General features: G+C 46.4%; 1 protein-coding gene across 2 annotated transcripts in view; it reads right to left on the reverse strand.

The window, feature by feature from the left end:
- Positions 1 to 163: 163 nt before the first annotated feature.
- The window catches only part of CSNK2A1 (casein kinase 2 alpha 1), a 47,312-nt gene continuing 21,879 nt past the window's right edge, over positions 164 to 25,596 (reverse strand). For both annotated transcript variants that reach the window (XM_035122382.2, XM_035122380.2), the window contains 12 exons: positions 22,899 to 23,109; positions 22,145 to 22,256; positions 19,118 to 19,219; positions 17,396 to 17,446; positions 16,442 to 16,501; positions 14,072 to 14,155; positions 12,679 to 12,789; positions 11,116 to 11,217; positions 8,902 to 9,002; positions 8,267 to 8,415; positions 3,721 to 3,807; positions 164 to 3,149 (listed from right to left, as the gene is read on the reverse strand). In XM_035122382.2, the coding sequence (XP_034978273.1) occupies positions 3,034 to 3,149; positions 3,721 to 3,807; positions 8,267 to 8,415; positions 8,902 to 9,002; positions 11,116 to 11,217; positions 12,679 to 12,789; positions 14,072 to 14,155; positions 16,442 to 16,501; positions 17,396 to 17,446; positions 19,118 to 19,219; positions 22,145 to 22,256; positions 22,899 to 22,999 (1,176 nt within the window). In that variant the 5' untranslated portion in view covers positions 23,000 to 23,109 and the 3' untranslated portion in view covers positions 164 to 3,033. The remainder of the gene's footprint in view (positions 3,150 to 3,720; positions 3,808 to 8,266; positions 8,416 to 8,901; positions 9,003 to 11,115; positions 11,218 to 12,678; positions 12,790 to 14,071; positions 14,156 to 16,441; positions 16,502 to 17,395; positions 17,447 to 19,117; positions 19,220 to 22,144; positions 22,257 to 22,898; positions 23,110 to 25,596) is intronic.

The following is a 25,596-nucleotide window of genomic DNA, read 5'->3' on the forward strand; positions in this document are numbered from 1 at the left end:
AAGGGTCAGAGATTTCCTTCTCTTAGATGGGCTTTGTTCCCAGGTGGACAAGCTCCACCTGCCCCTCACTTCCCTCTACCACATGTGCAGAAAACCACAAAATCCTGAGGATTCCCACTACCACCTGCTTTTAAAATGGAGCGACTACTGGGCTGGGGTGTAGTTTAGTTTCAATTATTTTATTTTTAAAAAATTAAAGACCTCCATGGCACAACTTCTTCCCAGCACAGTTAAGGGTTAGTTCTGAACAAGTACAATACAATTACAACCAATAAATTCAAAAGGAAAACAACAAAATAATAATAATAATCTAAATTTCAACAGATAAAAATAAAAAGGATCACTTCAAACAAGATTAAAAAAAACTTTTTCTTTTCTTCTTTTTAAAAAAACCTTTTTTAAAGTTAAGTTGCCAACACGGCTATCTGTACTGGCAGTTGATTTTCCTGCCATCTAACACAATGTGTGTGGGGGGGGACCAGGAAGTGCTGAGAAATCCTTTTAAAAAATGTGTTCTGATACAAGGTATACAGATGAGGTAATTTACAACACAGATGCTGTTAACAATCTGCAGTTTCCTCGCGCTCCTTTCAAGACTGCTGCATGGATGGGCAGCAAAACTGGCATTAAGCACGGAGAAGGAAATTTGTTTGCATCGCTCCCTGAATCAGAAACCTCCTGATCTCCCCCACCTTCTCATGATTTAAGGTCGGAAGCTTACTGAAATTTGCACCCTGGGTAGGGCTCTCCCCTCAACTGGTCTGCGACATTAGCCCAATCTGCCAAGTTAAATAGAGAGGTGACGGGAGGGAAAATTATCGCCTGCTTAAAGAGGTTTTTTGTAGGTCTCTCCATGCCGGTGCAAAGATGGACACACAACATTTCTGAATGCTGAATCTTTCACAGCCACCGACTGTTGCCAAGAAGAGGTTGTCCAGCGTGGGCCTAGCTTTCACATCCGCAGGAGGCCATGAACCACCACAATTACCCACCAGAGTTTCCAATAAGCTACTGTTGCGTGAATTTTTAAGTCCAAACTAACTTTCCAAGGTGGTGGTGGGGAGGCCACGGAGAATGCAGCCCAGGATCTCATGCTCTTCGCTATGCAATTCACTGAGGCTTCGACCACACCCTCAAAAGTGTCACAACCCAGAAGAACAAAGTTAACAAAACAGGAAGAAATACGTGGTTACCTAACTCCGACCCCCAAAAGTTGCATATATTATTGAAAAATCAAGTGATCGGTGCTCCTCCCCCCGAGGCAAACTGCCTCTTGTAGTGGTTGTCCAACGAGGAGGCAACTCTGGAGGAAACGGGAAGGGGCTGCTGTGCCTCCAAGTCTCCCCCGTCAGTGGTTTGAATCAGGCGCTGAACAGCAGCACGCAGAGAGCCACCCCTCTCTCCATCCTAAATTCCAGCACTGCCGAGGCGCGAAAGGAAAAAACGTATGCCAAGGGTCCGGGCGATGCTTTGGCTTGTGAGATGCTTCTTGTAAGGCTTCTTAGCGCTGTTTGCTACTAGAACCAAATCTGTGCACGGTGCAAAATAGATAGTGATGGAGAAGCGGCCTGAGCCTGCCCGCCCACTTACCCCCAGCCCCCTGGTTCGTGGTTTGGAGGGCCGCAAGCGGCATTTAAGACGTGTGGCGCTGGCTCAGAGAGAACCTCTGCACAGGAAACGTAAAACCTAACCTTTTGATAAATTAAAAAAAAAAAACCCAAGAGTTTTATTTACATCAAGGAATTCCAACACTGGATCTTTCAGTATAGGAAGGACAAGAGTTATATACACACACGCACACAGGGGGGAAGCAGATGCTCTCCATGGCTAGGGTTTCTTACAGGTCTACCATTTTGTTCTTTGCTCTCTTTTCCTTTCTCTGTCAAAAGTCTCGAGGCTGCTCATTCCTCCCCCACCCCTCCTCCGCTTTCTATTTACAAGACCACGAGTTAGGTTAAAAATGAAATGAAAAGCAAAAAACAAAACCCCACCATACAACAGCATCTCTCATCACATGGCACATGGGAAGAAGGTGGGCGGGTGAATGTCCCGCTGTCAGTTTGCATGGTCCAGTTTGGGCGGAACCAACCAGCCGACCAGAAGCTTGAGTTGCTTTTAAAGAGAGATACCCACTGACAAACTCATTTCCAAAATACCAAACCAAGAAGACATTGATGGATCTTGCCAGGAGGGCAGCGGGAAAGAGAGAGCGACTTTTGAGAAGATGCCAAGACCCCTTTCTAGGAGTCAAGGCAGCTTCCTTCTGACTTGGACCTGAAATCTGAAAACTTCCAAATGAGGACACGTGCAAGGGGGGAGGTGCTGCTGATGAGCCAAGGGGGCTCACAGGAGAAGACCCTGTTCCTACACGGAAGCTGCCGTCCCACAAACCTTTTGCTGCAACTTGAAATATTTATTTTTGGTAGCGGAAACTCCTCCCCCTCTAGCTATCAATCGCAAAGAGGCAAAAACGACGCAACCACTGCTTAAAGACCTTCGTCCTTCCCTGCTGCCTTTTAAGGAGCACAACTCAGGAATTCCCAAAAGGGGGAGAAAGCGAAAGGTCCTTGCTAATCTCACCCCTCACCCCATCCCTGACGTGGCATCAGCCAGCAGAAAGGAACGGGGAAAGAGGGAGAGCTTTCCAGCAAGAACCGAGACCCTCGAGAAACACAGTTATCTTGCCTTGGATCTTACAAGTAATAAAATGAACAGGGAAGGTGGGGGAGAGAGAATTGTCCACGAAATACTCCATCTGCAGATTTTGTCAGGGAACCCCCTGAGATACGAAAAGTTCAAGTAAAAAAAGGGGGAAATCGGCCTATATATTTTTCTTTTTTTTATGACTGAACTACTATAAATCCACAAGCAACTGTTCAGACATAACTCCTCCAAAGCATGCCGTCCCCTCCCTTCTCCCTCCCCACAACGCCTGCCACAAGCGGCTGCTGTTGTCCTGGGGAAGGATGTGGAGGAGGGACCTCGGCCTCAACCCGGCTCCGGTCAGGCATCTGGGAGACGGGGCGTCATCCTTTACTGCTGGGCTCCCGCGGCAGCTGGAACTGGCATACCTAGGGTGTTGGCAGCAGCTATCACAGGCGAGCCGGCTAGAGGCCCCAGGGGTGAAGACGTTGGCACTGAAGAAAGCCCTAGATGGGAAGGAGAAGAGCGTTAGGGCCACGGAGGGGGCAGTTTCGCGCCAGAGCATGGGGCCAGTGGCCCTGTCAGAGCCCAGCACCTTCGGGCCACCACGGAACGCTTGATAACTCACTGCTGAACACATAAGCCAGCCCCACAGAGAAAGCAGCAAAGCAATGTTTTTTTGTTTTTTTTAAAAAAACCCAACCTGCAACGGTTCTTTCGCACGTACCACCACCTGACGATTAAGCTATCAAGTGATAAGCGAGCCGTGTGCCAGCCAGCCCTTTGGGGAGTCCTGGCACTTTGAAAGCATGTGGGGGAAAAAGGAACTGAGTTGGGCTCTGTCTTTCGTGTATCTGTGTTCCGAACTCTTTCTGGAAGCTGATTTGGCCACAGTTCCATTGTGGGAAAGCGGCATATAAGTAAACTCAAATCAATCAACCAAACTCATGCAAGCAGCTGGAACAGCGGGGTTTAAAGCATTTCCCAGACTGTACCACCTCTGGCTGTGGGATGAGGCTCGCCCGGCAGAGGCCCAGTAGCCCATGCAGACACGAGCGTGGCCGATCGTGGACCCACCTGACAACATACTGGCGCTGCTGACGGGGGTGCTGCTGCCCGGCATGTTGGTTGAGCCCATCCGAGCCTGGTCCTTCACTATGGGGTCTGCAAAACACAAACAAACCAGGCATCTCAATTAGAACAGGGGGTGGGTGCACTCCCGTTATCTGCATCATACATATTGCATGCCATTCAGCTGATTAGATCTGGGTGATACATTGGTAAATTGTCTGAAACCAGTATGGCAATGCCAGTTTCAGACGTTATGAGCTGGAAAGACACTGCAGTGGCCAGGAAGCCACGATGTATTCCCTGCCCAAATTGCCTGCAAACGGTGGCCAGGAAGAAGCAGCCGAGATACATTCCATACATCACGATATATCAGCAGACTGTGGTATTTAGCTGCCGATATATCACAATTCATGGATCACTGCCTTGTCGTGGCGAAGGGGCTTAAATAACTTAGAGAAGTTATGTTTTGACCAAACGTGATCCACCTGGAGAAGGAACTGGCAAGCCACTCCAGTATCCCTGCCAAGAAAACTCTATGGACAAAGACAACAGGCATATAAAAGTTATGACGCTGGAAGATGAGCCCCTCAGGTCGGAAGGCGTCCAACATGCTACTGAGGAAGAGCGGAGGACAAGTACAAGTAGATTCAGAGCTGATGAAGCGGTTGGGCCAAAGCCGAAAGGACGCTCAGTTGCGGATATGCCTGGAAGCGAAAGGAAAGTCCGATGCTGTAAAGAAAAATATTGCATAGGAACCTGGAATGTAAGAACCATGGATAGAGGTAAGCTGGATGTGGTCAAAAATGAGATGACAAGAATAAATATTGACATCCTGGGCATCAGTGAACTAAAATGGAAGGGAATGGGTGAATTTAGTTCGGGTGACTATCATATCTACTACCGTGGGCAAGAATCCCGTAAAAGAAATGGAGTGGCCCTCATAGTCAACAAAAGAGTGGCAAAAGCTGTAATGGGATGCAATCTCAAAAATGACAGAATGATCTCGATACGAATCCAAGGCAGACCTTTTAACATCACAGTAATCCAAGTTTATGCACCAACTACCGGTGCTGAAGAAAGTGAAATTGACCAGTTCTATGAAGACTTACAACACCTTCTAGAAATGACACCAAAGAAGGATGTTCTTCTCATTACAGGGGATTGGAATGCTAAAGTAGGGGACCAAGAGATAAAAGGAACAACTGGCAAGTTTGGCCTTGGGGTTCAAAATGAAGCAGGGCAAAGGCTAATAGAGTTCTGTCAAGAGAACAAGCTGGTCATCACAAACACTCTCTTCCAACAACACAAGAGACGACTCTACACATGGATATCACCAAATGGGCAGCATCGAAATCAGATTGATTATATTCTCTGCAGCCAAAGATGGAGAAGCTCTATACGGTCAGCAAAAACAAGACCTGGAGCTGACTGTAACTCAGATCATCAGCTTCTTATAGCAAAATTCCAGCTTAAACTGAAGAAAGTAGGAAAAACCACTGGGCCAGTAAGATACAATCTAAATCAAATTCCTCACAGTGGAAGTGAGGAACAGGTTTAAGGATTTAGATTTGGTGGACAGAATGCCGGAAGAACTATGGATGGAGGCTCGTAACATTATACAGGAGGCAGCAACGAAAACCATCCCAAGGAAAAGGAAATGCAAGAAAGCAAAATGGCTGTCCAACGAGGCCTTACAAATAGCGGAGGAGAGGAGGCAAGCAAAATGCAAGGGAGATAGGGAAAGATACAGGAAACTGAATGCAGATTTCCAAAAAATAGCAAGGAGAGACAAGAGGGTCTTCTTAAATGAGCAATGCAAAGAAATAGAGGAAAACAATAGAATGGGGAAAACCAGAGATCTGTTCAAGAAAATTGGAGATATGAAAGGAACATTTCGTACAAAGATTACCATAATAAAGGACAAAAGTGGTAAGGACCTAACAGAGGCAGAAGACATCAAGAAGAGGTGGCAAGAATACACAGAGGAATTATACCAGAAAGATATGGAGGTCTCGTACACCTCAGGTAGTGTGGTTGCTGACCTTGAGCCAGACATCTTGGAGAGTGAAGTTAAATGGGCCTTAGAAAGCATTGCTAATAACAAGGCCAGTGGAAGTGATGATATTCCAGTTGAACTATTTAAAATTTTAAAAGATGATGCTGTTAAGGTGCTACACCCAATATGCCAGCAAGTTTGGAAAACTCAGCAATGGCCAGAGGATTGGAGAAGATCAGTCTACATCCCAATTCCAAAGAAGGGGAGTGCCAAAGAATGCTCCAACTACCGCACAATTGCGCTCATTTCACACGCTAGCAAGGTTATGCTTAAAATTCTACAAGGCAGGCTTAGGCAGTATGTGGACCGAGAACTCCCAGAAGTGCAAGCTGGATTTCGAAGGGGCAGAGGAACCAGAGACCAAATAGCAAACATGCGCTGGATTATGGAGAAAGCTAGAGAGTTCCAGAAAAACGTCTACTTCTGCTTCATTGACTATGCAAAAGCCTTTGACTGTGTCGACCACAGCAAACTATGGCAAGTTCTTAAAGAAATGGGAGTGCCTGATCACCTCATCTGTCTCCTGAGAAATCTCTATGTGGGACAAGAAGCTACAGTTAGAACTGGATATGGAACAACTGATTGGTTCAAAATTGGGAAAGGAGTACGACAAGGTTGTATATTGTCTCCCTGCTTATTTAACTTATATGCAGAATTCATCATGCGAAAGGCTGGACTAGATGAATCCCAAGCCGGAATTAAGATTGCCGGAAGAAATATCAACAACCTCAGATATGCAGATGACACAACCTTGATGGCAGAAAGCGAGGAGGAATTAAAGAACCTTTTAATGAGGGTGAAAGAGGAGAGCGCAAAATATGGTCTGAAGCTCAACATAAAAAAAACCAAGATCATGGCCACTGGTCCCATCACCTCCTGGCAAATAGAAGGGGAAGAAATGGAGGCAGTGAGAGATTTTACTTTCTTGGGCTCCTTGATCACTGCAGATGGTGACAGCAGTCACGAAATTAAAAGACGCCTGCTTCTTGGGAGAAAAGCAATGACAAACCTAGACAGCATCTTAAAAAGCAGAGACATCACCTTGCTGACAAAGGTCCGTATAGTTAAAGCTATGGTTTTCCCAGTAGTGATGTATGGAAGTGAGAGCTGGACCATCAAGAAGGCTGATCGCCGAAGAATTGATGCTTTTGAATTATGGTGCTGGAGGAGACTCTTGAGAGTCCCATGGACTGCAAGAAGATCAAACCTATCCATTCTTAAGGAAATCAGCCCTGGGTGCTCACTGGAAGGACAGATCGTGAAGCTGAGGCTCCAATACTTTGGCCACCTCATGAGAAGAGAAGAATCCTTGGAAAAGACCTTGATGTTGGGAAAGATGGAGGGCACTAGGAGAAGAGGACGACAGAGGACGAGATGGTTGGACAGTGTTCTCGAAGCTACGAACATGAGTTTGACCAAACTGCGGGAGGCAGTGCAAGATAGGAGTGCCTGGCGTGCTATGGTCCATGGGGTCACGAGGAGTCGGACACGACTAAACGACTAAACAACAACATATCACAATGTTGAAAACCAGATATCGCCCAGCCCTACAGCTGGCGATCACAGGTTTCATTTATTTAAGCAGGGAAGTCTCCAGCCACGGAGGCTGTGAAGAGAAGCTGTAATATGGATGGGAAGGCCTGGCAAGAGTCCCACATCACACATGCGGTCTTGCATGTTGGGAAGGCAAGTATCGCTGGAGATGCAGCTTGGTGATCAGGGTTTGGGCATGACAACTGCTGAATTACTCTCTGTTTCCTAACAGGTACAGTTCAGACAAGTTGCAGAACCCAGGTTTCGTTGGTAGGTACAGAAGGCCAGGGCTGCTGCTGTGCAGAGAAATCTCATCCCTGAGCTGAAGGTTATCCGAATGGAGGCAAAGGAGGAGCGGCAAACTGTCTGCCTTCTCTTAAAAACATCCCTCATCAGTATGGCAACTCGCCGGTAGATCAATTGCGGAGTGTGATTTGGGACTGGTGGGATCTAAGCAGGTTTCACTACCCAAGAGAGCTTCCCACTGGCGGGGGGGGGGGAGCAAAATCCCCAAACACTTTTATTCCCACAAGCCCTTGTGACAACAGGACATATACAGGGTGAGTCCTTTAAAAGACTCATCCTGTAATATTGAGAAACAAAGCACCACCTTCTGCTGTAAAATTGCCTGACTGTCAAGAGGCAGATTCTTCATTAATGTGGAATATTTTGACAAGAACCGCAGGATTCAGTTGGGCTGTTTGGGAAGCTCAGGGATGGGAGGGAACGGGCAGCTTATTTTCTCCCACCTCCTTTTACCGCCCCAAATCAAGCTCGGCTCCGATGAGATTCTGCCATATGCAGCTCACAAATTTCAAAGTTATTTTGTGTCACCGTCAACATGGCTTTTCAAGGTAGGAGAAGTAGGGGTCAGGATGCCCTTTCTGCCGTACCTCTCCCTCCTCCCTGACCTTTGCCCCTTCGAAAGTCTGAAAAGCTGGGCCCACGGAGGGCCAGACTCACAGAAGTAAGGGTGCTCCATGGCTTCTCTTGCCGTCAGGCGGGATTGGTGGTCATATCGCAGCAACTTATCCAAGAAATCCAGGGCCTCGGGGCTGACCAAATGCTGATTCTCACTGTGGACGAAGCGTTCCCATCGCTTGCGGGAATGCCTAGGAGTCAGGTGGGGGGAGAACACAGAGTGAATGGATGAGGTCCCCTTGGACAGCCTCTGTTAATTTTACCAGCATACAAGTATTTCTGCACATTCTCAGCGACTCTTAAGAATGGAAAGAGGAACGCACACAACTAACTCAAAGTCAAGTCGCCTGCTGCCATTTCTATAGCACCTTACAAAGCACTTTCGGCACTGGATCGTTTTGGAGATGCAAGTGGAAGGAAGCAAAAAGGACACGTCCCTTCCAGACCACTAAATAGACACAGAGAGAAGACATCTCAAGGCAGCCCTGTCTAGGGAGGTTTTTAATGTTTGATCCTTAATTATGTTCTTTTATCTGTTGGAAGCCGCCCAGAATGGCTGGGGCAACCTAGTCAGGTGGGCAGCAAACTATTATTCTTATATTATTGGTTTATGGAACTGGGGAGGGGATGGCCCCAAAAAGTTTGGGAACCACTGTGTTACATCAGTCTCATCTTACCTGCCCAAGATGTCGTTGAAACGGGGGTCAAGCTCAATGTTGTATTTGTCAATGTAGTCGTATAGGTCTTCTGTCCCGAGCACCTTAGCTATTCTCACCAACTGTGAACAGAAGGCGTAAGCCAGCATGTGGAAGTGTAGCGGCTGGGAGACAGAGCAACGAATCGGGGAGGTCTCCAGTTCAAATCTTGCCTCTGGCAAGATATCGCTTTGGGCAAGGCACTCTTCCCTCTCGGCCTCAGTCCACCCATCCACCCGCCAATATCGGGAAGAACATTACTGAGTTCCCTTACAGGGTCACTGTAAGGATCACAGCGCTCTGAACCCTTGAAAGCACTATATGAGTGTTAATGATAATGACAACTCATCTTTATATTTGAGATATTTATCTATCACCCTGTGTACAAGCCACAGGATGGTTGACAACAAGCAAATGGGATTAAAAAAAATCCATAAACCAAATAATGCTTAAAAAAAACAAGTAGTAAATCAATAAAGAACAGCTGCTAATAACAGCAGCCGTCAGGTTTCTCCTTCTCCAAATGCCTGCTGAAAAAGATGTGCCTGAACTATAGAGAGATGGGGCAAAATGCACCTCATTAAGGAGCGAGTTCTAAATACACACAGAGAAGAGCCTCCCTGTGCCAGCCACAAACAGGCCCATGTGACACAAAGTGCCATTAAAAAACCTTACATGGGAACACCAATCTTGGCTTGGGTGAAATGTGATTTCCCCAAATAAGCATCTTCAGCTGGAAGAGGGTGATCACAGCCACTTCAGGCACCAGAAAGTTAACTTCCCCCATGGTAGAAACACAAGCTTCTATGGGCAGTTGTGAGATATTAGAAAGCAGGATATGATCACTGTCATCCGCCCGACAATCCCTGGCAACTGCTCGTCATTTCCCCGCAGAGAGTATTTGCAGGGCAAGTCAAGAGCAGTGGCGTCGCAAGGTGGGGGTGGGCGGTGTGCCCCAGGTTCCACGTCTGGGAGGGTGACAAAAGGGCACCCTGCGGGGTACTTGCCCTGCTGCCCCAGCCCGGGTGTGGCGGCACGAGTAGCCATTGCACCGCCGCAGCCGCATGTGGAGGATCGTCCGTTCGCGGCTGCAGCTGTGAGCAGAGGATCCCGCCACCGACCGTACGGCTCTCAGGCGGCGCCAGCGGCAAACCGCTACGTACAGCGCATGTGTGGTGTTTCATGCATGCACCGTGCGTAGCGATGCCGCACATGCGCTGTGCATAGCGGTCTACCACCAGCGCCACTGGAGCGCCATACGGACGGCGGTGGGATCCCTCCTCCCCGGCTCGCCGTGAGCGGCTCCTGCTTTGCCCCTTTACAGCGAGCCAGGGAAGGGCGGACAGGAGCCACAGCTCCCCCTCCCTCCCTCCCCGGCTCGCTGTAAAGTGGCAAAGCGGGAGCGGCTTACGGCGAGCCGGGGGCCCCCCTCCCAGCCTCCCTCCCTGCCTTGCTGTAAGCAGCTCCCACTTTGCCGCTTTACAGCGAGCTGGGGAGGGAAGAGTATGGACGGGAGCCATGGCTCCCGAGAGGACGAGCTACGCAGCTTTACCAGCGCCCCGGCAAAGCGGCATAGCTGCCCCCTTCCCCCAATAGCTCGGGGTACTTGGGAGTTGTGGGGGTGGGGCACAGAGGCGAAAAAGGGGGGGCGGACATCCGGTGCCTGCCCGTGACTCCCAAGCCTACCCCGAGCTGTCAATGTGGGGGGAGCGGGTGACAAAAAAAATTCTGCACCACTTGGGCTTGCTACGCCTCTGGTCAAGAGATCTGTGTTTGGCAAGGGAGCAGGTAACCTTGGATGAACATGGGCTGGCATTAGACTGCCATACTCAGAGCACACCCAGTGAAGTCTAACTCTTGAGTCTGGGCTTAGCCGAATACCACCCATGTACATTGCTTCATGTCAGCTTGCAGCCAATACGTGCTAGCTAAATCTACTGGAAACCACAGAAACCAGATAGAAAGAGAAATTGAAATTTTTATCTGTGACCCATGGTAGCACCATTCACATGTGCAGGTCCTAACTGGAGGTGGCGGCAATCGAATGAGAAACTTGCATGTGAACCAATCCAGTGAATTCTTGATTTTACCATCTCCTGGGAAGCCGAGAACATGCAGATCACAGAAGTCACAGAGGAAGAGAAAGCCCTATGCCTGAACATCACCATCACATCTCTTTCTCTCTCTCTCTCTCACCTGATCATAGTTATCATGACCATGGAAGAAGGGCTCCTTTCGGAAGATCATGCTGGCGAGCATGCAACCCAAGCTCCACATGTCCAAACTGTAGTCGTACATCTGCAAAGGAAACAAAGGTAGGCCCATCGGTCTGGTGCACTTAACAGGCGTGAAAGGGGCAAAAAGGACACCGCAAACAAAGCCTATTGCGTGTGAAAAACACATCCCCACGACAAGCTGACAGCAACCAGCTTGGCACAAAGAAAATAAACACTACGGGGTGAGGAGTCCCTGTAGTTCTTCAGTGGTTCTTCAAATCTGAGTGCTCATTGGAAGGATTGGACTCTCCTTCATTGGAGGTGGATGTCGTGGGTGCCTTAGTTGAGATTCCTACATTGCAGGGCGTTGGACCCTTCCAATTCTCTGACTCCGTGTTAGTGGAACCAGGCAGAGGGCCTTCTCAGTGGTGGCGCCCTCCCATCAGATATCAAGGAAATAAACAACTATCCGACTTTTAGAAGACATTATTGTATTTTAATATTTTGCAGGAAGCAGCCCAGAGTGGCTGGGGAAACCCAGCCAGATGGGTGGGGTATAAATAATATATTACATTACAGTGGTACCTCTACTTACGAATAACTCTACTTACGAATGTTTCTACTTACGAATGGAGCTCCGTCTGCCATCTTGGATGTGGTTTAGATAGGATTTTTTCTACTTATGAATTTTTAGATGGGGTTGCTTCTACTTACGAATTTTTTCTCCCAATGCATTCCTATGGGATTCGACTTACAATTTTTTTCGACTTACGAATGTGCGTTCGGAACACATTAAATTCGTAAGTAGAGGTACCACTGTATTATGTTGCTGTTGTTGTTGTTGTTGTTGTTGTTGTTGTTGTTGTTGTTGTTGTTGTTATCATGGTTCTTTCAAGGAACAACACCCAAGTGAGAGAAGCAGATTCTTCCATCTGCTGAGACAGAGCTGCTGTGACACCACTGCCATGTTACAAACAGGGACAATCCATACCTGATTCAGGCCCAGAGGCCGGTCCATTGGGAAGAATGGGGCACTTCCCCACCAACCTCAATCTGCATTCAAGCCAGCCCCAACTTGCCTGCCTGCTTTCTGGCAACCAGAGGGAGGCAACGGGCGTCACCTTCTTCCTCTTTAGTATCAGTGCTGACCTTGCAGAACTCAGCGAGGAGGAGCGCGGTGTGGGCAAAACCAGAATTAGTTGGCTCTGGCTCCACCTGCTGGCAGCCTCCTGCCTTATACCCCTGCAAGTCCCAGACGGGAAGCAGCCAGCGCTGTTTGGAGCAGAGTAAACGAAATGAACCCTCCATCAATTCCACACCCAAACTGAAAGCTAAATAGGTAAGGGTGCAGTTAGCACCAGGGGTGTCTAAAATGAGAATGGAAGGAAATACAGTTCTACCTGGAGGGGAAGGGGGGAAAGAAACATTCAACTGATTTTTCTAACTGTAGGGCTGAACGCGCAAGTTCTTGAGCCTGCTTGTGTTCTTTGTTTGTGCTTCTTTTCCACAAACCTGATTATTTGCGTAGCTGGGACACAGTTACCTGATAATCTACAAGGAGCTCTGGGCCTTTGAAGTATCTAGAAGCCACTCGGACATTGTACTCTTGGCCAGGATGATAGAATTCAGCCAAACCCCAATCTATTAGCCGGAGCTAAAAAGAGAAAAGGGAAAGAAGATTGAGGAGGAGGAGAAACCTCTTTACCTTGGTCTGCATCTTCCAGTGACTGTGCAGATTGCTTGCTGGAGGAAATAACAGCATCCATCAGAAATAAATGGAATGTTATGAAATGATGCGAAGATTTAATTGAGCGGAAGCGCAAAACGTAACTGACACCATCTGGCGTGGTCAGGGACAAAAATAGTGCAATCGAACTATTGAACTGTGAGTGAGAGGGAGGAGTAGGAGGGCAGAGGATAATTCTGCTCTGATAAGTAGCCAAGGCCTGGAAAATAGGAGGCAAACCACTGAAAAGCAGTGTTTCTCAGATGAAAGATCAATAATTATACAGCAATGAATAGCTTTGGCTCAAAGTTCACACAAGGGTGAATTAGACAAGCAGGCTAGGGGGAAGAGAAAAATACAAAACGGAAGAAACTAAAAAAAAAATCAATTTGACCCTTGAAGAGTTGAAATGGGAGCTGCAGAAAACATCCTTCTTCCTTCTCAGCACACCATGCACGAGCCTTTGCCCAACCTGGTGTTCCTCCTCAATGTTATGGACTACAACTCTCATCAGCCTTAGCCAGGACAGCCAATTCTCAGGGGCTATGGGAGCTGTAGTTCAAAATGTCTAGGAGGAAGCATATTGGGGGATCCTGCTGTACAACATCTCTGCTCCTTACCAATATATTGTGAACTGCCCTGAGATCTACAGATGAAGGGTGTGCAAATTTAATAAATAACGAGAATAATAAAAATAACAGTATCTTTAACATTTTGCATTGTACCTTGAAATGAGTGGTCATGTTTCCCCCCAAACGACAAACCAACCAAATATCACCAGCCTCCCCTTGTGAGGTCCCCAGGAGGGACATATCTTAGAACTTACCCTCAGTTCACAAATAATGGTGGTGAAGTCCCAATAGGCTTGACCAGTATCCTGTATGAACCAACTCTGTTCTGGGACATGCTCCAGAACCCATGCAACACGAAAGGGTTCCTGAGCACATATCCAGAGACACTTTGGTAGGTAAAGTACTCAATGAAGGTAAAACGTCTGAATGCCAACAGGGGTACTGCAGAAGCTAAATATGCAAGATTTCACTCCTACCCTCCATTCTAATCTCTTTTTGGAAATATATTTTCCACTCCTGCTACTAACAGGCCACAAAACACACACCGCAGCAGCAGCAGTAGTGCACCAAAGGAAATTTGCTTCTGCCACAATTAAATCCCAACTAGAAACAGAGGACAAAGACCCCCCAAGCCTTACCTTTCTGTGCTCATGGTCAATCATGACGTTGTGGGGTTTGACGTCTCTGTGCATTATCCCCATACTGTGGCAATAATCCAGGGCCTGGGGAAGAGAGGCATGTTGATCATGCACGAGAGCCTAGGAACATCAGAACAGGCCAGCGGCCCACCTAGTCCAGCATCCAGCTCTCACAGTGGCCAACCAGATACCCGTGGGAAGCCCGCGAGCGTCAGAGAGTAGATCCCCACCTTGCTCGCTTTAACTTTATCCGTATGAAAATCCGCATGGTGCTTTGCAGCCCTTTTAAACAGAGCCTTCCCAAAGGTCGTCACAATGCAAAAACCCAAGAGCGGAATCGAACAGCAAGAGTGCCAGTTGAGCAGGGAGACACAGACTTTTCACAAGGGAATGTCAGCTGAAGAGTTCCCAATAGCCGGTCGAAAAGGAAGGAAGCTAAGTAAACCTCCCTCAAGAGGGAGTTGCACAACTTACAACGCCACAACAGAAAAAGTATCGTCCCAAGTTCCAACCAGAAATGCCTGTGATGCAGCTGCGATGCTAAATAAGGCTCCAGAGGTTGACCGGGCAGGCAGGATCGTACAAAAGTCAGCCCTCCTTCCTACTGAAAGCCTCTCAGATTGCCACGTTACTGGAAGCTACAGTAGGTAGCTGTGCTGTGAAGCAGGAGTGGGGAACACGTGGTCCTCCAGGCACTGTTAAATTACAACCCCCCAGAAGCCCCTGTCACCATGGGCAATGGTCAGGGATTATGGGAGTTGGAGTCCAACAACATGTCAATGAGCACAGGTTCCCCACACCTGATTTACTGGGAATGTTGGGAGAGGCCAAATGCTTCAGCAGCATCTATCGCCAAGCCCGATATGTATCCATTGCCCTATATGTAAGGCATCAACTTCCTAGCTCCAAGGCACTGGTCTTCAACTGGTTGGGGTTGGGACCTGCTAGTGGGTCATGGCCAGTTCCAAGGCAGGTTTTGTCTACGGAAGCAACACCACCGTGCAAATATATGGTAGATGATTAAGAACTGGGTCCTCAAAGGCACGCTTGAGTTAAAAGTGAGTCCTGGGCCTCAAAAAAGTGGAAGGTGTCCTTTTAGAAGACATCTGAAGGCAGTCCTGTTTAGGGAAGCTTTTAATGTTTGACAGAATATTGTATTTTAATATTTTGTTGGAAGCCGCCCAGAGTGGCTGGGGAAACCCAGCCAGATGTGCGGGGTATAAATAATAAATTATTATTATTATTATTATTATTATTATTATTATTATTATTACTACTCCAAGGCATTTCCATCAGCGTTAGAACCTCAGATATTTAAGTTCACCGTCAAATGGCACCTTAAACCTAGGCTATGTTTGCCACAATTGGAATGTCCAGGCACCTTTTTTAAAAAAAAAATTGCAGTGGGTTTTATTATAATTATTCATTTCATTTCTATACCGCTTTATATTTTGAAGAAAAATCTCAAAGTGGTTTACCACACATTAAAACATCAAAACAGTCCAGAATAAAACAAATTTAACCTTCAAGGATAGTATTTCAGACCCTTCTCTAAGGGGCATTTTGCTTTCCCCATATCGATCTGCCTACTTAATTTATATTGCTGCACCATAAAGTGGTGTAGAGGTTTAAGAGTGTCAGACTAGGACCTGGGAGATCAGGGTTCAAATCCCCACTCAGTCATGAAGCTCACTGGATGACCTTGGGAGTCAGGGTCGTTGTGGGGATTAACTGGGGGGGGGGGTTAAACCTTGCACTCCTTGGAGGAAAAGGTGGGAGGTCAATGCAATAAATAAGCTCTTCTGCTTCCCTGCATAAGAAATCTGGAGGCGCCAGAGGCAGACAGAGATGTCCGCTGCCAACCTGGCATCTAGAGATCTCCATGTCGTTGCAAACGGACCCGTGTCAGTCGCAAAACGCGCCTAGCTAATTTCGAACACTGATTTCAACCATGTGCATGGTAGAGGGTGCCATAGGCTGCACCAGAGACCTCAAAGGGCCTGATAAGGCTCTCGGCCTTATGCTCCGCAGCCCTGCTCTAATAAATCACATACACAGTCCGCATGGCACTTAGAGCGAAGTACTGACAGCCATCAAGAACAGGTGCCAATATCCATGCTAAATATTACCAGTGCTAAACATTACTAGCACTTCTGGTAATCATGGTAATGGATCAATGGAACAAGTGACGGCTCCGAGGCAAGCAGGATCTGCCCCGGGTAATGCTAGGCTGTGTCTGGAACAAAGATTCCGCAGAAGAACGAACGAAGATAGATGTCCTCCAACTCCTCAGGGCAGCTGGTTGCCATTTCTCAGCCAACCTCATGCTTCACCTCCCATCTCAAACAGGAAGGGGAAAGGCAAACTCACCTTCAAGATTTCATACATGTAGAACCGGATGTCGTAGTCTGTTAACGTTTGGTATAATTGCTGTAAGACATCAACGTTAAAAAAGTAAGTTTTCAAGCAACAGATTATGGGGGTTAGGGGTTTGCTCGTTTTTCGTCATCCATTATGGGGCGTGTGATGAGGAGGGTAATTCAGTATTTGGGGACATTATTGAGGCTTTGTCACACATTATGCAGAGACCAGTGGATTTTTTTTCAAGGGGTATTCAAGGGTGCGCAGTACCGGTACCCCTTTTTGTTGCTGTTAAAGTGTGGCACTTACTGTAACAACTTCATGGTGAGCACCAGCACCTATTTTTCTAGAAGATAAACCTGGATTGCTACCAAGTGTACACTCAGGACAAAGCTGCAGCCAATTGTGATTCCCTAAGTAACACATGTGCACCTGCATGCATGCACACTAAATAACTGCTTCCTGTATTCATCTCTTTGCCATAGATGAACATTAAAAGAGTTTTTGAGTGTATGCACTTGAAGCACAGAGAGTGCCTGGCCTACATCACAGGTTGTTGGGAATATAAAAATGGAGGAAAGGAGGGGGAGAACTACCTGTGCTACCCTGAGCTGCCTGGCAGGAAGGGAGAGACAGAAACACAACAAAATAAAGAAATGAAATGCCCAGTACAAAGTGCCTTTTGTGCACTGGACATGGGGGTGTTACTGTTATCTGATGGAATAAACAAACTTTTATCCGATGGAAGTAATTGGCCTTGGATAACTTGATCGCACTTTACCAAAAATGACTTACATTTTTAATTTCCTTTTCATTAAAATCAGAATTGGGAGGGACCTCAAAAGGTAATTTGGGTTGAACCCTCTGCCGATATAGGACGTTTACTATTGCAGCATCCCAAAACCAGACATGCACCCAACCTTAAATACTCTAAAACCCCAAAGGCTGAGTGACAAACAGTACCTTAAAGTCTGTGTTGTTTACATGTTCGAAAACCAAGGCTGGGGTCCGAGACTAGGAGAAGGAAACCAAAACAATCAGTTATGTTGCGACTTTCGCTGCTTCACAGGCCTAATACTTATCAACACAGACATGTCCTCCCTTCTCCGCCATCCTTAGCAGGTTTTCAGCATCTGACTAGTTGCAGTTACAGCAAATGCAATAGCCCACATTTCCACAAAATCTAGAAGGAACTGCGGGGAGGGGGAGCTTCCTCTGAGAGAAGCTAATCTGATTAAAAGGCCTGATCTGATTAAGCAATTCGAAAATAGGATTAGAGGAAAACCAGAGAGCAAACAGGGAACAGGGTTGGCGGGGGGGGGGGGGGGTTAACACTGCATCTTATGATCAATAGATGCCTGAAATGCCAACATGATTTATCTTTAATAAAGTACTAGGAGTTCTCCTACTGTGTCATTACTTGCAACGACAAAAGCAGCTCATACATGCAGACAATTCTGCACTTGTTTTCACCTGCCGCCCCATTCCAGTGAAGCATTTGCCACCTCTTTCTCACAGTCAGGTGGATAAATTGGGAGAAGGGGGGGGTTGTAATTCACAAGCTTTAACCCACTAAAAGCAAAGCCCACCCAGAGCTCTTCCACAGCCCACATTTTCTGTGAGTGCACCTCTGCTCCCTTCCACAAAAGGACCGCGTAACTGGAAATGCCAAGATATACCGCTTGACTGCACACTTTCATTCCTAACCCTGAGCACCAGACACACACACACACACACACACACACACACACACAGAAAGTCATCGGTGTCAGAGACACAAGCTAAGAAGCTGTTCTTCGACAAACTGCCTTGTCCTACTGGCATCTGAAGCTGAACACCTTTCTCGGCATCCTGCCAGAAAGGAGGCGAGGAACTTGTGGAGCTTTGATCGCTTCTGGCCCTCACGTTCCATCATCCTTGCCTATTAGCCCAACTGGTTGGGACTCAACAGTTGAGGTCCAGTGGACCTCTGGAGGGCCAAAGATTCACAACAAAGGGTCTCAGGGCAGTTCACAACATAAAAATACAAGGTAAAAAAGCACCAAAGAAATAATAATAAAAATAAGAGCAAAAACAACCCAATAACCCCCTTCCACCCCACACAAAAAATAATTAGTTGGAACAACCAAATCCCTGGTTAAAGAGGAATGTTTTTGCCTGGCGCTTAAAGGTGTATAATGCAGGCGCTAGGCGAACTTCCCCGGGGAGAGCATTCCACAGACGGGGAACCACTGCAGAGGAGGCCTGTTCTTATGTTGCCACCCTCCACACCTCTCGAGGAGGGGGAACACAAAGGAGGGCCTCAGATGATCATTGCAGGGTCTGGGTAGGTTCATCTGAAGAGAGGTGGTCCTTGTGGTACTGTGGTCCTGAGCCGCTTAAGGCTTTATAGGTCAAAAGCAGCACTTTGAATTTAGTACTCGACCAAAGGCCCAGTCCAGTCTAGCATTCAGTTTCCAACAAATTGCAGCTACCTCTTGTTTGTCTCCAGCACCTGGCACTCAAAGGCAGGCTCTCTCTGCTGAAGCAGGTCCCACTGGGCTACTATGATGACTCCTAAACACAGATGGATCTCACTCCCCGGAGTTTGTCCAGCCCTTTTACAAACCAACTGTCACAGCTTCCTCTCTCCCCTCCGCTTTCCGCACAGTCCTGGAGCTGCTCCAGAATCTCAGAGCTACTCACCACAGGGTCTTTCACTATATCTGCAAGGGTGATGATGTTGGGGCCGCCTCGCAAGTTCTCCAAGATTTTGATTTCACGCTTGATTTTCTTCTTTTTCACAGGCTGGTGAGAGAAAAGCCCATTTACCCAAGGCAACATTTCAAGCCCAAGTAAAGCCAGTGGGAGTGTGGGGAAAGAATCCCACTGCAGCTTTGAAAGTACTGCTGCACCTGGTTTTGGCTCTTTTTAATTTTACAAAGAAGAATCTAGCTGTGAGTTCCTATCCAATTTTCATTTTAAACTGTTGACTGCAACTTGGAAGCCTGTGGCACACCTGAAAAAGTGTGTGTGTGTGTTTATCTTATGCACACACACCATGGATTCCTATACCAGTCCAGATGAATACTTCAATCAGCTCCGAGCATCTGATCCGAATGGAATGAATGAGGCAAGCCAGGAAGTTCATAAGCAGCATAAGATGACCATCTCATTCAACACCAGGAAGTTCCGTATTGAGATTACTATCATTTCCACCTCCCACAGCTAGTAGCCCTAAATAAGGCCACCTTTCATGTATTTGCCCAACCCTTTCTGAACGGCCCAGCAGCCATTGCGACATTGCATGAACCCAAAAACTAAGCTCGGCAGCATGTGAAGAAGAAATGCCACTTTTAATTTCAATGGCTGGGCCACAAAGAACCATGCCTTAGGGGATTTGGGCTTGTTTCTCTCAAAACTGCAACACACACACACACACACACACACACACACACACACACACCTGTTGCATGACAAAACACTTCTTAAATGAAGGGGAAACTGAAAAAACAGTTTGGAATATTGCGTGGAAGGCTGTGGTTATGAAGAAAAACATGCTCAAGCCCTTGAGAACATCTAAAGAGACTCTTTGGATCTTGGTGAATAAGACTTAATTGCTATCCTCCAACTCGTAATTAACGAACCGTGTAATAAATACTCAGGAGCCCAAATAGTTCAAGGCTTCCCCAGCCTGGTGCCCTACAGATGTTTTGGACAGGAACTCCCATTAGCCCCAGCCAGCGCAGCCGTTGGGTTTGGAGTCCCGAACACCTGGAAAGTTGGGAGTTTATTGAAAGCTTGCATGAAGCTTTCTGCATAAGAACATGGGATACTCACCTGCCTGCCCTGTTTGCTCATTTCTAGCTCTTCTCTGTCCTTCCCACTAAAACAGGCCATCTCAGCCACTTACAAGATAGTGCATGTCAACCACAAGTGCTTGTAGCAGCTTGGTCGACAAAGTGTTGAACGTCAAAGCTCTTGCCAAGGCAGCTGTCGTGTCTGGGGGGAGCTAAGCCAGGCCACCTGTTTCACCATCTGCCTTAACCTTGGTCAAAACCTAAGCTTCATCAGAGAGACGCAAGGCAACTTTATTCCATTCTTATGCTAACCCATCATTGTGGTTACTGGCTGCCTGCAATCAGGGCTGCCCAGGCTCAAGCACACACACCCCAAATTTGCTGCTTGAAATGTTTTGCGATTTTAGGCCTGTGTACCTATTTTGATTCAGCTTGCACTACCTCCTCCAATTTTATTGATCAAGCTCACACAAATGGGAATATAAATTGTCAGCAATCTAAAAGGAGATTTCCTGCTCTGCTTTATCCTAAAGTTTAACTCGCATCTCCTCAAGGTTTAAATCCGTTGCTTTTTATCCCATTCTCAGCACACACAGTGAGTAGCATCTCCCCCTCCCCACTCCTTCGCAGTCATTTAGCACACACACTAACAAGCCACCTTCCAGGTGGAACCCTAGAAAGCACTTGGAACCTGTGAGACACTCAAGAAAAGCTTCTGACAGGTTGGGAGAACAGGGAGAGGAATTTTAGGATTCAGCTGCACTGCAGGCGATGTTGTGCCATATGCCAGATTATGTTTCAAGCGGCTTCCAGATCATGTCTAAAACTTCTCTGAGAGGCTGGAAACCACCAATTGTAGGGAAATTCTGTGTGAAGTTGCAAGTGAAGTTCTACTAGCCAAAGAGAACACTGGCTACAGAAAGCCAACATCTGCCGCTAAGAAAGCCACTCAAAACCAGATGGTGAACATTTGCAGAGGACGAGTAAGGCCAGAGCATCATTAACATTCAGGAAGCTCATTACTGCCTCTACTTTAGAGAAAGCTGGCTTCATGCAAGCAGCTCTAAACGGCCATTTGGTGTCAACCTAAGGAGTGGAGACTTTAACAACTTGTTATTCTCCAGAGGGAGATAGAGGGGTTTTCAACTACTGTTGAAAATACTACAGCGTTGTTGTATTTTCATTCCAGTTGAAACATTTGCTTTGCCAGAAGCCCATCTGCAGCTTATGTTCTCTCAACTATTCTGAGCATTTTCGGAACATTTTCCAAATTAGTTCCAACGTCCCCCTATTTCCCCTAAATCTCTCAAAACCACCCACTTAGTTTTGAAAGCTTGCACCCCTAAGGGCGGAGTGCTTCATTTCTTTCCCCCATGCCTTCTCGAATTAGGCTATTCTGATTCTCGTTGGTTTGCATGTTGTAGTGTTTAATGCTCTATATTATGTATATATTCTTATTTCCATATGCCTTTCATGTATCCTATAAATGTAGAGCAGCTTTAAAATCTTATAAATTGGGCAAGGTGGTTTTCACTTCACTTCAGTTTATTTATTAAATTTATATACCGCCCTTCAATCTGAGGATCACAGGCTGGTTTACAGTATAAAATCACATCAATCATTCCACCATACACCCAGTGTACATCCACACAACAGTTGCAGAAAATGTTGGGGGATGTGGGGCTGCCAATGGCGACCCACAGTAATGTATCAGGGCAGAGTGCCACCCCCACCCATCACAATACAACATTTAGAAACCTGCCCTCAACAGTCAAATGACTCAAGGTCTTGCACACTGGTTGTAACACGTCCCTCAAAAATATGAACTCTGCGTCCTTTACAAGCGGCTACCCATTATCAAGAACCAACTCGGGCGTACTGCACAAAAATATTTCTGATTGCAGCAGCAGCCACCGAAACATTAGAGGCTCACCTTCAGGATTTTAACAACTACTTTTTCATTATTTGTGATGTTGATGGCTTCGAAGACTTCACTGTATTTGCCCCGGCCCAATTTCCGGACTAGTTGGTAGTCATCTTGATTACTGTAAAGACAAAGCCGACAAAGGACCTTAGCCACGACTCCAAAATCACCATTTCAAAATGTGTTGTCAGATTATTCACAAAGGTGGACACATTAGAGAATGTTTCTAGAGGTCTCACACACACACACACACACACACACACACACACTCCTATAAGGACAATTTTGAAGATATTACTCTGCACTGCTCCATGCACATTGATGGTGCAAGAATAATAAAATGCTATTTTAAGAACAATCTTGGAACAGAGTCACTGCATTGGTCAGTCTAGACCAGTACCAGCTGCTCAGCAATTCTCCAACGTCTCAGGCAGATGTGCATCTCCAATTATCCTTTTAACAGAATTGGCAGGAGCTTAATGTGATAGGTTTGTACCCCACCACTGAGCAACAGACTCTCCTTTGAAGAGCTAAGTAGCCCCTCTCTCTACAGATTTCTTTTTCCCCCTAATAAGAGAATTCCCAGGTTCTCCTCCCCACAACAAAATGTGGGGAATAGCACTAGGTTACATCTACTGAAACAAACAGCACTTTGCAAGTACAGAAGGAACCAGTGCCAATCCCAACTTTGCAAGTACAGAAGGAACCAGTGCCAAACCCAACATGGGCGGCACGTGGCCAGTAAACTAATGTGGGCACTTACCCCCATTCAACAACGTGCGACTCATAATCCCAGTATTCTCGTGGTCTGTGTGTATTTACATCTGTGTAGACTCTGGCCCTGCTTGGCACAGGTCCCGACATTGTGGACAGATTGGCAGGCCGAGCTAGGTTAAGGATCTGGTGTTCGCGCCGCTTCCAATTTCAGTGCAAATCGTGGTGGTGGGCCTCAGGCAGAACTCCGAATTTTCCAACTGTGGACACAAAGCGAACTATTGTTAAAATGAGGCAACACACTGAGACGGTTAATAAGGTAGTTTGCACGGATCCCTGGGGTGGGGTGGGGGGGTGGGGTGGGGAGAATGGCACGGCTGCTTCTCCCAGGCGTGAATTCGGTCCAAATGCCAAGTAACAGCAGCAGCACTTTAACTGGTTCCCGGCAAGCATCTCAACTGCTTGTCTTTTTCAGGGTGAAGATCAATGCTATCACTAGTGATATGAGGTGAGAATATTCTCCGGAGAACATTCTCGAGAATGAGAATATTCTCTGCAGAATATTCTGTAAATTCTAATGTAAGAACCAGTTTTACAACCCACATTAAAAAAAATCTAGTAAACAGTAAGTCAAGCTGTGATATTGCCACTGTAAGTAATGAATAATGTTGTTGTTGTTGTTGTTTGATCCAGTTACATTGCTGGGTATTGTGTCATTGGCAGTTCTGAAAAGTCAGCTACAGAAAACATTTTTTAAAAAAAAGTTTTAAAAATGCTATTCATTTAATTTGATGAACACTTGAATTTGTATGTATTTCAACTATATGTGACTACACTGTGGTTCCTTTACTACCGGTAAACAACAAGTTTCCCTATATGTCAACAGTGCTGACCTGCTGACCAATAAGAAAGAATTTTCTAGACTCCTCCCACTCCCATGATCCCATCCACACTGTCAATCATCTTCAGCATTGCCCCACTGAATAAAAGTATACAGTTTTTGGATGCCATCTGAACAAGTTTACCCATGAATAAACATGTATATTAACTAATTATATCATGTCAATGCATTAAAATGATATCATTTTCAATGCATTAAAATGAATGCTCTGTTTTAAATTAAAATTCTCTAATATTCTCATTAATCAAGAATATTCTCGAGAATTTAACATCACTAGCTATCACACTGCCTATGGGGACCCGTGACTGCAGTAGACACTCTAGGTGAGTCTAATGCCAACTCTTCATATTGTATCTGGATAAAGGCATGGTCTAGAGAGGCATACCTAAAAACAACACCCTGAAACAATGGGGTTATAATACATATGTCGGTCACAGACATGATACACTTCCATGGAAGCCTTGCAATAAGCATTTGCTGAATGTCCAAGTCTTCCTTCCACAACATCTATTTCTGGCATTCAAATCGGAGGTAGCAGATCATTTTACATAGACATTGGTCTGCTGGCGATTTCCGTGTTCACTGTGTTTGGGGCATTTTGTACAAACACTGCTTTTCATGTTTCCCCAGACACACAAAGGTATCCCTCCCAAAAGAGGCAAAGGAGTTTCCGTGTGTTCAGCACGGTGCAGCAGCCCCGAATCTCTTACTATTCAGATTGACTGGATGGCCCTGGGATCCATAAATATGTGTGAGAGAAAAGCTTCTCCCTTGTTCACTTTCTGCACATCAAGCATTATTTGTATACAACTATAGCACATCCTCCTTATCTGCTCCCCCCCCCCCAACTAAATAGCTCCAAACAGGGGAGTTGTTTCAGCCACGTGATCATTGGGCTGCCATTTTCTTAGTTGTACAAGATCCTTTTAGAAGAACAGCAACCAGAAGAGTATTCAAAGTGTGGTGCCCCACAGATTTGCATAAACCTGCTTCAATCCTGGCAATTTTATTTTCGATTCCTTTCCTGTTGATTCTTAGCATGGAATTGCCTTTTTCAAAACAGGGTCAGCCTCTTAAACTGAATATTGTGCCATGACCTTAGCATCCCTCTTCTGGTGTGCCATCACCAATTCCCCCCCCCCAAAAAAACAGCATATTGGGTTGGGTACTCTACTAATGATCCACATCCTGGTGGAGGGGATTAGAAGCAGCAGCATGCGGTCTTCTCTTTCCGTGGCACAGGTAAAATTACTTTGCTCAATTCTTCCCAAGGAGAAGGGAGGCCACTTTGCCCTGGGATCTGTAGACACTTAAAAGCAGCAAGAATTCGTATTGTGTCCGTTGCTTTTCAGCATCTCCAAAGCACAGCATGGCTCAAGCGGTAACACTGAATGTGCTCGAAAGCTAAAGAACGACTGCTGCTGCAACAGTGGTCATGAATCCCGGTGCACAGAGGGAAGATGATGACCCCAATCCTGCCCAAAGACCTTTGGAACTCAGGAAAGCAGAAGGGCTGTTCACTCTCCCATCTAGACAAAAGCAAGTTTCCCCTCTGAGATTGCTACAACACACAACAAACTCAGGAGAGGGGATCTCGCACATCATGCTTTCATCATCAGGCAGCCGGTTGTGAGCACATAACTCATAGTCACCAAAGGAAGCTTGGTGGCTAGCTTCTCAAACCTACGCATTTGTTCCACTGGATTCAAAGGGCAGCCTCTGCCATTAAAAAATCCCCCCCCCCAGTTTCTTAAGGTAAAGACCCACTTCTGAAACAAACACACACAGGACTGCAGTGTAAGTCTTGTGAAAGTTTCAGGCAATTCCTAGACTCAAGGTCTTAACT

This window comes from Zootoca vivipara, chromosome 7 (genome assembly GCF_963506605.1).
Source record: "Zootoca vivipara chromosome 7, rZooViv1.1, whole genome shotgun sequence".
Lineage (NCBI taxonomy): Eukaryota > Metazoa > Chordata > Lepidosauria > Squamata > Lacertidae > Zootoca > Zootoca vivipara.